This window comes from Molossus molossus, unplaced genomic scaffold (genome assembly GCF_014108415.1).
Source record: "Molossus molossus isolate mMolMol1 unplaced genomic scaffold, mMolMol1.p scaffold_m16_p_15, whole genome shotgun sequence".
NCBI lineage: Eukaryota > Metazoa > Chordata > Mammalia > Chiroptera > Molossidae > Molossus > Molossus molossus.
This window is the reverse complement of record NW_023425350.1, coordinates 46,056,561-46,070,313: the sequence shown is the minus strand read 5'-3', so window position 1 is coordinate 46,070,313 and position 13,753 is coordinate 46,056,561. Positions and strand designations below refer to the sequence as shown.

The following is a 13,753-nucleotide window of genomic DNA, read 5'->3' as shown; positions in this document are numbered from 1 at the left end:
AGGCACAAAGGAGTGACCAATATACTAGAAAGGCCAGAGAGAGTGGAGGAGTGGGTCTGTGTGCAGTCTACAGTGATCTCAGGAACCAATGAGCCCAGTGAGTGGCACCTTGGCTTACCTTAGGGTTCACAATGATTTCCATGTCAATAGCATTCTGCTCCTGCAGTCTTTTAACTGCTGCAAGAGAGATCCAGAGGTTGTTTGTGTTAAATATTTTGAATTTTGATACAGACTTGAACTCATCCACATGTGCTTTTGGCACTTGAGCAATTTCCACCAGTCTCAATTTGCCTTCATACTGAGTGAGTGTCCCACCCTAGAAAAGGCAGAGAGAGCGAGTGAGTGACCCACATCTCTCCCAACCACGTCCACACTACACTGTTAATAGCCTATGAATGTTATAGAAAAGACACTGATAATAAAATCCCCTAGAAACAAAAACATTAGCAGTGATTCTATCTGTGATACAAAGCAATATACATATGAAGACAAAACCAACGAAAATAATTTAGGCTGTCTGTCATTTTACACTGTATACCCACCCTCTTGTCCATGATAAAAGCCCTGGGAGTACATCAGAGTCCTCACTTTCTGAAGGCTGGCTACAGGAACAGCCATTCCTCTTATTCCCAAACCACCATCCATCACCAAATAACCAGTCCTACCCACTTCAGACCCTGCTCTGACTGGCTCTAGGATAGGGAAGACAGAGACACAAGTGGATGAGATGTGACCCGTGTGGCATCAGCCTAGATAAGTTATTATTGTCACAGGCTACAGCAGTGTGGGAAGAGGGGAGCATCCACTCAATGTGGGATGGACATTTATAATAGACAGAGAACCCAGCCCAGGGACTGACCATTTTAATATTCACACCCTTCCCACTTCTTTTTTACTCCCTGTGGGTAATTCATAAAACCTGGTATATCATTTCATCAAAGGCCAAATGTCATCACCACTAAACATGCAAAGTTTAAAAATCAAATTTTTAACTGGTGACAGGAAACTTTAGTTGAGGTGATAGACATACAATACAATATACAGATGATGTATTACAGAATTGTACACCTGAAACCTATATAATTTTATTAACCAATGTCACCCCAATAAATTCAATAAAAATAAAAATACATTTTTAAATCAAAATTTTGGTTTGTGCCAAACAATTGCATTTGTTGCAATTACAGAGACATTACAGTGATAAAACACAAAAAAGTATATAGAAATATATATTGGAGAAATAGAAATAGTAAATTTTCATTAAAGGAACAATGAAATAAAAACACTTAAGCATCAAACTAGAAAAATGTTAAAGGTTTGAACAAACTTACTGAAAGTGCTTTCACATGTTTCAGATTTGTTACAAATATATATGGGATTGTTTTCAGTTAAATTGCCCATATAGATTATTCAAAAAAATAAAGATGATTTTACTACTATTACATCTGGACTTATATACACATTGCTACGTCAGACAGAACTTAGGGTACTCTATAGAACACTATCTCACTCTGTCTTACAATGATGTTATCAAGTAGGTAACTGTGTTTTGCTTCACATAGAAACTTTCCAATAAAAAACAAAATAAGTTTGAACAACATAACCTATGAAATGTGAAGATGTGAATCCCCAAACGGCTTCAGTATTTACCTTTACATCTGCACGTGTTTTATTTGTGACTTCCATGACAAATTCACAGGGTTTTCCATTGGGTGGGTTCATGAGATGATTAAGAATATAAAGATCCACTGTGGCACCCAGATTATCTATGTTAGACACAAAAATATACTCTTTGCCTTCTCCTATGAAGATATCGAGCAAACCAGAGTTGTAGAAACTGGCGTAAATATCACCATGACCTGGAGGGTACCAAGCTTCTGTATTTTCCCCTGAGTACGACACATCCTTCGCTACAGGCAGTAAAGACTCTTTATTAATCCTCGGATACCTTTAAAAAAAAAGTTATTTTTCAACATCAACTCTGTAGAGCATTCCAGACCTCCAAGAAACAATGCATTTAAAGTTAAACTTCCCTCGTTTTCAGTCTATCATTAGTAAGTAATTTAATCAGATGTGAAGCCATTTAAGAAAATCTCATCTGTTTTCACAAAATCATTTTCCTAGATAGTGGTATTTGCTGCAAAAATTCTTTTTCCATGGTCACACAGATGGAAGGGCACCTCATGTTTTTAAGATAATATATTTTATGACTCTCCAAGAGGGGGGATATATTAAGTAAGTTTTCTCAAACTTACTTGGTCGTGGGAAAGCTCTTTTCCTGGAAACCTGTATGGGAAAGCTGCCGCTGCTATAAGCAGATGTACTTGAGGGCGGCACGCTTTCTCTCACAGACACCAGCAGCAGGTGCGTGCTCGGGGGACTCTGCCCCTGTCCCTAGTGAGAGCACGTGTAGGGCTGGCGGTGGGGAGGAGCTAGCCCTGTAAAGTCCAAATGGAATATGGAGGCAAGAGTACGTGTGCTCTTTCTGAGCCCTTGTAAAAATAGATTTAGAAAATACCAAAAAACTAAAGGTACATAGAAATGTTCCTTCATACAAGTTTACATACATAGACTAGTGTCTATCCTTAAATGGAAGCCTTATTTCCCCAGTTGCCTGGGCTTTGTCACAATTCATCATCTGAATTCCTTTTTACTTACTTTCCCTTCTCCAAAGTAGAAGATTTTCTCCAGAATTTATTAAATTTCCCCCAAGCCTGTATTAGGATGTTAAGAAACTTCCTTCCCATAGGAAAGAACATTATCAATATGGTGGAATAGAGAACAATTCCCATGGCCCCACCTAGAGCCCAAATATGCTCCCAGAAAGCAAAGACCTAAGTTATCCTCTAGTATTCTGGATATGGAAGAGAATCTCAAACAGATTTGGAAATTACAGACCCACACAGTCACACATCTATTAACAAATGGTCAGCCTCTAAAGGCATCAAGCATTAGTCTTTGGCACATGTACACCTTGAGGCTGTTTAAACAAGACAAAGAAGTCCTTTCCCAGGAGTAATACCCCCCAGAGTTAATTTTTTTACTCCCTGTACCTGCTTTGATTAAAAGTGTAGATTTTCACACGACAGTGACTGTACTTCTGTAGTATTTTTTTTGTATCTTCATCTGTGTTAAAAGAGTTCATTAGAACAAGAGGGACATCTGTATTGTAGGTTTTGTTCAAATGCTAGGGAGGAAAATGACATCATCCAGATTTACTTTTCTTTTGCATAAAGGTATAAAATTAACTCTTAATTGTTCATCACAAAATATCCAAAACATTATATGTAGCCAAATATATTAGTTTTGAAATAATAACTACTTAACATAAGCCATTTTGGTAAGCAATGCATCATGTACTTGCCCATTAAATCAAAACTCTTTGAGACAAACTATTATCTACATTTTACAGATGGCTAAACTGAGGCCCAGAGAGATGGCAGGTCAGCAGCAAAGCAGGGACACCTTCCTCCCCACCACAGTCTGACCCCGGAGCTGTGTGCCCAGCTACAGTGCCCTATGGCCTCAGCAAGTGCTGACTAAGCATTTAGTGTGTCTCCAAAGCACTGTGGGGATGAGAGTACAAATGTTACAAAGACATGGCTCCCTAGTCTCAGGATTATGTCAGGAGCTGTGAATCATACCCCAACTGAGATCTTTTCAATCTCTGGAAAGAGCTAAGAGGCAACACAGAGTGGGAAGAAAACAGGATCTCAGAAGTCATACTGCCCTCTATTCTTCCCTTACTAACTAGCTAGGGAACCCTGGGAAAGTAAATCAACCTCTTTGTGCCTTGGTTTCCTCATCTATAAAATGGGGATGATAATTGTACTTATCTCACAGAGTTGTTGAGAGGAACAGATGAGTCAATTCATGTAAAGAGATCAGAATAATCCTTGGTGTACAATATGTGCTGGATAAATGTTAGCAACTGCTACTGCTAGTGTTACTGTGGTTGCCACCACCGTATTATAAACTAGGGATAAAGAGATGAAAAAGATAGGCCACTGCCTCTGAAGAGCCTATGGTCTATGATTAACAACTTAGTTGTAAGACAGAAACCAAAACAGTTCTTAGCACCCGTGGCATCCAAGCCTCCCGGAGGGGGTTAATAGAGCCATCTCACCCTAGTGTGATAGAGGCTGCCACTAGAAAGAAAGGGGGGAGAGAGGACGGGAGATCAAAGGAGAATCCAAATAAATCTAGAGATTTCAGCGATCACAAATGCTATTTAAAGATCAAAAGCTTTTACATCACCCTAAGGATGTGCCCTAAGGAACACCAAGCTTTTTTATATACTAACCCAGATCTAAAGATAGCAAGCTCCCTGATTAGCTCAAATCCACATCTGTTATTTTATAAGGTAATGCTTATAAGAAGCTAGTAACTGAAAACAATTTTAGTAGCTCCTGAGAAAGGCTAAATGTTACTCACTTCAATTTGCTGAACGGTCAGATCCAAAAAGGTATTCTCATTCCTCACACCAATCAGACTTTTCGGGCCTTTGCAGCCCATGCTGGTTCCCAAACCACCATTGAGTTTTACCACCACCAGCTTGTTTAGCACAGAAGATATATTATCAGGTAAGCCCCTGGCCTTTATCTTTTCGTAAGGTTGAATCTAAAATTAAAAAAAAAAAAAAGAATTATAGAAATAATTCAATCAGCTTTATGAAAGATTAAACCAAACCAATCCCAGGGTTATTTCTAGGCTTCCTTAAAGAGTTTTGCTTTCTCTCAGTTTCAGCTGCATTTCCTATAATGTCACAGGTCCTTCTGGTTCAAAATCAAGTATTTATTGGCAACTTCACTTGCATGCAGAAGTCGTCAGTAGTTTATTTTTATTTATTTATTTATTTATTTATTTATTTATTTATTTATTTATTTATTTATTTATTTTTATCCTCACCCGAGGACATTTTTGCATTAATCTTCAGATGGAGCAGGAGGGAGAGAGAGAGAAAGAGAAACATCCATGTGAGAGAGACATATCAAATGGCTGCCATCCACACGATCCAATCAGGGATGGGGACAAACTGCAACCGAGGTACGTGCCCTTAGCGGGAACTGAACCCAGGACTCTCTGGTCCGCGGGCCGATGCTCTAACCGCTGAGCCAAACCGGCCAGGGCAGTCAGTAGTTTATTTACAGTGGAATACAGGAAGGGGGAAAGTTAGCTTCCAAATATTTGTGTGGCTGGTGAGAATATGCAGTTCTCTCAGACTACCTTCAAAAATGAAGAATTCCCAATTTTAATCAACATAACAAATGGGATACACAAAACCTATCAAGTCTATAAATATATGTGGATCTACTTCAGTTCTGCCAAAGTATATATATGATCACACATTGTTCCTTCTTCAAAGGAGACAAAAATCAAAACCAAAATATTCCTTGCCATTCTCCTCTATTCCAATTGTCCTTCAGAGAAAGATGGCATAGGGTTTTTGTCACATTTCTAGGTATGTACAAGGATAGGATTCCTTCCTTAAGAATTTAAATTTTGAGCATCATTTTATAAAAGATTATATTGCAAAATTAAGTTTTCTCATTGTTCCAACAAATGTCCTGGTAGGGAGAGAGAGGTAAAGATCTGGGGCTTGAGAGAATCCCAGTCCAATCTCCTCCCTACACCCTCACCTATTTCTGTGAGCATAGAGCTTAATCTTCAACTTCTCCCTCATCTGAAAAGAACAGTGACACAGTGGAAGCCCAGTCTTTTGTTCCAAGTAGAGGCACAAGCAAATCTAAACATTTTATAGCAAGAATGAAAGCTTTTATAGGCTGGTGAACACACAATACAGAGTCAGATGATGTGTTGTTGAATTGGGCACCTGAAACTTATATAACTTTGTTAACCATTGTCACCCCAATAAATTCAATACAAAGAAAAAAAAAAAGAATGAAAGCTTTTAAAAAGATCACAATATATTTTCTATTCATTTATGGGACATTTTTGTTGCTGTTATATTTCTTTAATGGAATAGGTCATCAAATTTAGTCTTCAGTTACATCATGGATAGATAAAACATTTGAAGGGACCGAAAAAAATAAAACTACACAGTAAATGCTCAGTGAACACTGATCTGTTTTTATTTTTTTCCACTACTTGTAAGTGTGCATGATGGTGTGTGTGTGTGTGTGTGTGTGTGTGTGATGGAGTCTTTGACTGGGAAAGGAGTTGATGGCTCATACTTCAGTGATTAGGCTGTGGAGGCAAAAATCCCTTTATGCTTGGTCAAACATATATGTCATATGTTAACACAAATCCTGCTGTTAACAGCTCTTTTTCCCTCTACCCTGCAGTACACTATATTAACTGCCAAGTGCAAATGCATACACTTTCATGCTTGGTGTAAATAATGAGGAACACGAATCCCTCTTCTTCAAGACTCTCCACTGGTCATCACCCCTGTTACCACTTATTCTGAATTATTTCCTAATGTGGTAAGATTGCCAATCTTGCCCTGGCCCATTTGGCTCAGTGGCTGGAGCGTGGGCCTGCAGTCCAGAGTGACCTGGGTTCGGTTCCCACTAAGGGCACGTACTTCGGTTGCAGTTTGTCCCCGGCCCTGGTTGGGTCGTGTGGGAGGCAGCCACTCGATGTGTCCCTTTCATGTCCATGTTTCTCTCTCTCTCCCTCCCACTCTGTCTGAACAAAAAATGGAAAAATGTCCTCAGGTGAGGATTAAAAAGAAAAGATTGCCAATCTTCCTGGTAAGTGCCACTCTTCAGCAGTCATAGTGTTCAAAAAAGGGCTGGTAACAGGAAAAGACCAGAAGAGGGGATAGGCCCATGGGCACCATGGCTTTTCAGTGGGTGCTACCTAAATACTGGGATGCTAACCACCAAGGGAAAGGATGGGGAGGGAACACAGAACACACTGTTGCTTCCATTGCAACACTTGGTCCAGAGGAGGACAACATATGGGTGATAACTTGGATGTTTAACACACAACAAAGTGCCCATGGCCCAGGTGACTGACTTTCCTTGAAGGAAATTATATAGCAATGTGTGTATACACCCACAGGAATCCAATTATATAGCAATCCAACTATATAGCAATGCATAGTAGCGCATTGTAATATAATGCAGAGTAATGCATAGATTTTACTAAGAATACAGTGACAGTCAACTTTAATCTCAGAATTTCACCAAATAACCTATATTCAGCTTTAGCCTAAGCCTCAGAAAGACCAAATGCCAACTTCTACATTTAAACACCATTTCAGAAGTCCCTGAACCCATGATGATGTAGGTGCGCTTCATATTTTATCATTACAGCCCTGGCCAGTTTGGCTCAGTGGCTGATCCACCTGCAGACCAAAGAGTTGTGGGTTTGATTTCCGGTCAAAGGCATCTACTTAGGTTGTAGGTTCAATCCCCAGCCCCAGTTAGGTTCTTTCAGGAGGCAACCAGTCGATGTGTCTCTCTCACATTGATGTTTCTCCCCCCCACCCCACCCCCCCACACACATTCTGTCTAAAAACTAGTGGGAAAATATCCTCGGGGGAGGATTAACCAAAAAATAAATAAATAAATTGCATCATTACAATAACAACAACTATTCAATCCAATCGTTGGGATTGACTGGCAGTATTTGACAGCTGAAGTTACACTGGACACACCCAGTGACAGAGATATTTTCAACCTGCTCTTCACTTTCCTCTTCTCAACTCCCTCAGGAGAATGCACAAAGACATCTATTCAGACAAAGATGGACGGTGTTAGTACCATGCACAGCCGGATACAGCTTCAACATTATTCTGATTGAATCATGTTAGTTGATTACTAGTGAGGTCTCTGCTTTCCATCCTAATCACCGTTTCTCTTTCTTCCCGACATGAACAGATTTCAGTGTTGAAAGAAGAGCTCTAGTACAACTAAACATACAGTAGGGCACCCTCTCCAGGTGAGGTGGGGCAAACCCCATGAGGCTCCCTCCAAACGTGCAACGGAAGCTACACCACTCTTGTTCTCTTCTTACTGGGATAAAAGAATTGGTCAAATACCCAACTTCCTCTGGGGAATGAACAAAAGAAAGTAGTTAGCAATCTACTAACGAATGTGCTTTAAACATCATTCTGCTCTCTAGGACTCAATCTAGGTTTTCTGCAGAAGCTGATATTTTTAAAAGATCTTCTAAAAACTGTCTACCATGATCTGTATCTTGCCAAGTCTGTTCACAACTTAGTTTCCAGTTAGAAGAAAAGCTGAATTCATCACACAGTCATGGACACACTGTTCCAATTAGCAACAGTATAACCCAGTTCTTGGTAGCATATTTGTGCTATTCCTGGAGACGGTGCCAAATAGCCCAAACAACCTAACAGTACCTGCCCTGTTACGAGTCACAAGGGTATGATTATTGCAGTCTGAAAGATTTTTTTCCAACAAAAGCTACTTTGCTGGAAAAAATGATCTATGTAAACAGAAAAACAAGTTTGGAATGACACTCCATATGTTTAGGAAGTGTCCCAAGAACATCGGCTTATTCACTCAACCGTCACTGCAGTGTCTAAGTGCCAAGCTCTGTGCCAGGCACCTTTACGTATTATCTCATTTCACATTTCTAAAGGTAATGGCCAAAATCTGGGTCGTTTGAAAGCTCCTAGAGATTAATTTAATGACAGTAAAGTCATACCTAGACTAGATATATATATATATTTTTTTTTTTCTTGAAGGGAAAGCTGACAAATCCTATACATTATCACATGGTCCACCAACAAGTTCACCAACACCCTCTCAGCCACCAAGCTGAGCTAAACTCTTATTTCACTAAGCAAATAAAAGCTATCATATACAGAATGCCCTCAACTTTCTGCCTCCAGATCCTCAGGACCTTCCTGCATCTCCATCTTTGCTTCTTCCCTTTCCTTCTGGTTACAAGAAGAGCTGTCTCCCACCCTAAGGCAATCTCTCCACCAGTGCCCACCTCAAAACCCCATTTCTTCAGTCATCCAGTCTTATCTTCAGCCTTTCCTTCTCCATTTCTTTCCATTGGCATGAACATATTCAAATATTTGCCATAAAAAAAAAATTAAAAAAAAAGAAAAAGAAAACAGTGACATATAATCACTCATTCCTTCCAACACCCACATCTTTTTTTTCCCTCCATCTTCTTAGAGGCAAAATTTCTTGAGAAAAAGTTGCTACATTCACCTCTGCTTCTTCACCTCCCTTACATTCCCCTTCACCCAATGCAATCTAGTTTTCTCCATCACTCAGTGAATTGTTCTTAACAAGGTCGTCAACATCCTCAGAACTGCTAAATCATATCAATAACATCAATACTTCTCTTAGCTTCATTTAACATAACTGACTACTCCCTAAAATTTAAAATGCTCTATTCCTCTTGACTTCTGAAACACCACATTCTGTTTTCCTCCTCTTTCTGCCTGATCCCTTTCAAGCCCATTCTAAGTAGACCTCCTTGGCCCTAGCAATCTTCTCTATTCCCATGGCTTCAATCAACGCTGTCTCCATGGCACCAAGACACACCCAGCTGCTAAGCCAGGAGCTGCTCACATCTGATCAATGACAAAGTCCTGACAGTCTTGCCATCAGTTAGCACCCTGCTAAGCTGTGCTTTTGCAGTGATCTCTAGTGTCTCCTTACCCTCTACCTTGCAGGTGAGTAATTCTTTAAAACAGAGAATTTCTTTACACCATTCACACAAAAAATAAGACATTGAGATGGCATGGCAGAGTTATTGGCTGCCCAACATCATTTTTCCCTTCCACTTTAGAACCTCAATTTTCAGCTGGGCACACCACCATTCCAAATAAAAGACTACATTTCCCAGCCTCCCTGTAGCTATCTGTGCCAAAGTTCTGATCAGTGTGATTAACTGGAAGTGAGCTGAAAGATTTCCAAGAAGTTTCTGTGAAACAGCAGGGAATGTACCATTCTTCCTGCTGTTTGGAATGCAGACGTGAAGTTCACGTAGGTGTCCATCTGGGACACCATGATGAGATATGCTAAGGACGGCAGAGTGGCAAGATAGAGAAGTGGCAAGCCCAGCTGCCATACTAGCTCCGACTGTCTCTGTCTAGATTTATTTTGTTACTCAAAATAGTTTCACTCAAATGTAGCTGAATCTAATCCTAAATGGAAGACAGTTTTTAAAGTTCTTAATGATTTAGCCCTTTAACCTTTCACTCCTTCCTGTCCTATCCCCAACACACAGTGCTCCAGAAACACAGTTAAGTTGCCCCATCTAGTTTGTAGTTCTCTGCACTTTCCCCCTAATGCAGCCTCACTGCGCCGATTACCATTTCATCCCTCCACATCTCAGGTCAGACCAGGGACTCTCAGGCTTTATGAGTTATCAGGCACTTTTAAAAATCATAAGTTAACAGATACTCTTTCAACCCCCCCCCCACACACACACACACAAAATTTTGCATACAATTTACAATTTACTTCACTACAGTGGATATTTCATTCACAGAATATAAAAATACTTTTTATGAGAGATGACATTTATTTCCCAGTGGAAGTTCATATGCAAATAAAACAAAAAATAAACTAACTTTCTCCAAACTGAATTTCAATGAGAAGGCTTCTGTTTGGTTTGAATAAGAAGTTGACACAGTGATGTAGTTTGAAAAAGTTACATGCATGCCATCTTTGTTTGCCATTCCATCTTGACTTTTCCTTTTAATGATCACAAGTACTGAAAACCTCAACTCTCTCCAAAGTAAGTTCTCACAACTGGTTCTCTTGTGCTAGAACACCAGAACTCTCCAGAGTCTTCAAGACTATGAACTCACATTTACTGTGTCTTAAAAAGTCAAAAGGTCATCTTTGGTGAAGTCTTCATCACTCATGCTGGATTGCACCATCTTCAATGACAGGCTCACTGACACTGAAGAGGATGAACTACAGTGATATGTGGCTCTCACTCACCTCTACAGCAGCAGGACCAGGAGTGCTGGCTGGCATCACAGATACTATCTACGCACTGAGCACTGAGACTTCTCTTCCAGCACAAGTTTTGTTTGGCTTAGAAACTTTATCACTTTAAAAACATTTTCAGAAGAGGTTCACTAGTGGTAGTTCTTTGAGGAAACCAGCAGGCACACAAACCAGCAGGAAGAAAACCAGTAGTTGGCTGCCCTGAGAAATGCCTGGCATTGCAAGGGCATGCTAAAGGGATTGATGTAGCTGCTGTTTCCTCCATGACCTGATTCAAATCACTGTAACAGACACTATATTAATTCCAGTGTGAATGGTATCGGCTGATGAAAAAGACTGCTCCAAAAATGAATGAAGCAGTATAGTATAGTAGCTGAGCACAGGCTTTAATGCCAAGCTGCCTGGGTTTGAATCTTAGGCTCTACTGCTTATCACAGCAAATTATTTACTGCTCTAAGCCTTTTTCATTTACTTCATTAATTTGTTATGAGGATAAATGAGACAATGCATATAAAGTGCTAAGCAAAGTATGTGGCCCACAGTAAGAATTCAAATGTTGGCTGGTGTTACCACTACATCACTGATTCAGACACTCTCTCTTACCCGCCCCTGCCCCACCCCCATATTTTAACATTTTGAAAACCAGGATGCATCACACAACCAATAGGATCCTCAAATTAATTGGTTACACTTTTTTTCTTTCTTACTGGTACATAAAAGATGCAACTTAAAATCAATGGCATAAATTTGATAAAATAAGATACTAAATTTCTCTCTCTGCTCCAAGTCACAAAGCAGGTTAATGATCTATCAGGTATAGGTTTCATCCAGTCTCTTTTGTCATATGTAGCTTGAGGACAGTTTAAACAGGTATGAACACACTATAGTCTATGAAACAATCAGGGCTACCACCTGTCTTCATAAAGTGTTACTGGAACAGACACTTTCATTAGTTTACTTCATCTATAGCTGCTTTCATGCTCCCATGGCTCAGTTAAGCAATTATGACAGAGGCTGCATAGCCTACAAAGCCTAAAATATTTACTATCTGGACTTTTACAGAAGAGGTCTGTCAAACCCTGGTTTAAGACAGTCTTCTGAGATGAGAAAAAATGCAAGTTTTGATAATATTTCTCTTTTCAAACTCTGCTTCTACTAAAATGGCTCCATACTGCCTGATGACCTCACAGGATGGCCACAGAGAGCAGGATCTCCCTTAGGCTATGTTGGCTTCATGCTTCCATTGGCAAGAACACTGCTATATAACCATCTCCCAGGCTTTTGTATCTTCTCAGATTTTTCCAGTAAAGTAAAACCACAGCTGTGTAATTGGTAGAACTCAGGGAATTTTCAGAATAACAGAAAGTAAACCTAAGATTTAAAAAGTCTTTTATTCACTTTTATGAGGTATCTAGAGTAGTCAAATTCACTGAGACAAAAAGCAGAATGGTGGCTGCTAGGGTGGGGGTAGGAGGAAATGGGAGTTGTTGAATGGGTATATAGAGTTTGGGTTCTGCAAGATGAAAAAGTTTTAGAGATTGGTTGCACAACAATGGGAATATAACACCACTGAAGTGTACACTTAAACATAGTTTACATGGTAAAATTTATGCTGTGTTTTTACCACAATTAAAAATATTTTTTAATGTTTAAAGTCTTTTGTGTGAGTGTATATGTTCAGGTATACATCTACTCTGTCAAGGAGTCCAAGAACCACAGAGTGAAAACATCACCTGAAGCCTTCTGTGACCCCCATATCCCAGAGCAAATCTGTTACAGCCCCCACTTCTTGCTTCAGTTTCTACGATAGCAATTATTACACTGCCTCCACTCCTGTGTGACTATAAACTCCCTGAGGGCAGAAACGGCCATACTGTACTCCTCCCACCACCATCCATCACTTCAACCAAGTGTCAAGCTCACTGGCGGCACTAATGTATTTGTTAAGTGAATAAATGAATGGAACAAATATAGTTATTAATAAATAAAATCTATTCTCTGGAAATTATTTTTCATCCTACTTTGGATAAGTAACGTTTTTCTTGTTTTATTAAATATTAAGTTTAAAGCAAAAGTGGTTTCATTGCTAATTAGAAACCAAATTAGAAACACCCATTATCTTAATTCAAGAAAAAGTTTTGGATTAGCATACATTATACCAACATATGATGAAGAAAACCTGAATCTAAGACTTTGATTTGCATAAAAAAATGTTTATAGGCCATAATATTAGTGTAATTATAAACCATCTCTCTGTGATAAGTAAACAAATAAAATTAACAATCACATAATGAACATTATAAACTAAGCCTAGAAAAGTACATTTCCTAAGAAAGTTTTTCAGTCTTCTTCCTCAAGGCAAACTATCAAATCAAGCATATATTTTAATTTTGCCAGCTATTAACTCACACATCTTTGTTTTTGTTTTAAATTAATTTTAATTATTCAATGGTAAATGTTACTAAACCTGTGGACAAGTAAACACAAGGGCAATTTTTCCAGTGGTGGAAGAAATCAGCTATCCTATTCATACACTAAGTTCTCACATGTCCAAAGGCAAAAATTTGTAAGAAGAGGTCCTTTCAAAGAACAAGTCAGGAATCTTGACACCAACACTGTTCTCTAAATAATTACACTCATCAGTTCCAACTCAATAATTCATGCTCAATATCCTTTAATACAATCTGCTAGCTCAGTTACCAAAATCAGATTTAGTAAAAACCTCAGCAAGAACTATTACCCAGGGCCAGAATCATAAAAGCCACTTATTTTCATCTTAAGTCTCGTGTTGCCTTCTCTGGGAAGCCAGACTTTAACATTGTGCCTTTTTGTTA

The 13,753-nt window shown here is 39.2% G+C and overlaps 1 protein-coding gene across 4 annotated transcripts in view; it reads right to left on the bottom strand.

The window, feature by feature from the left end:
* The window catches only part of UGP2 (UDP-glucose pyrophosphorylase 2), a 62,645-nt gene that overhangs the window by 5,280 nt on the left and 43,612 nt on the right, over window positions 1-13,753 (bottom strand). For all 4 annotated transcript variants that reach the window (XM_036262874.1, XM_036262873.1, XM_036262876.1 and 1 more), the window contains exons 4-7: window positions 4,435-4,620; window positions 3,054-3,187; window positions 1,651-1,948; window positions 119-316 (exon numbers count right to left, since the gene is read on the bottom strand). In XM_036262874.1, the coding sequence (XP_036118767.1) occupies window positions 119-316; window positions 1,651-1,948; window positions 3,054-3,187; window positions 4,435-4,620 (816 nt within the window). The remainder of the gene's footprint in view (window positions 1-118; window positions 317-1,650; window positions 1,949-3,053; window positions 3,188-4,434; window positions 4,621-13,753) is intronic.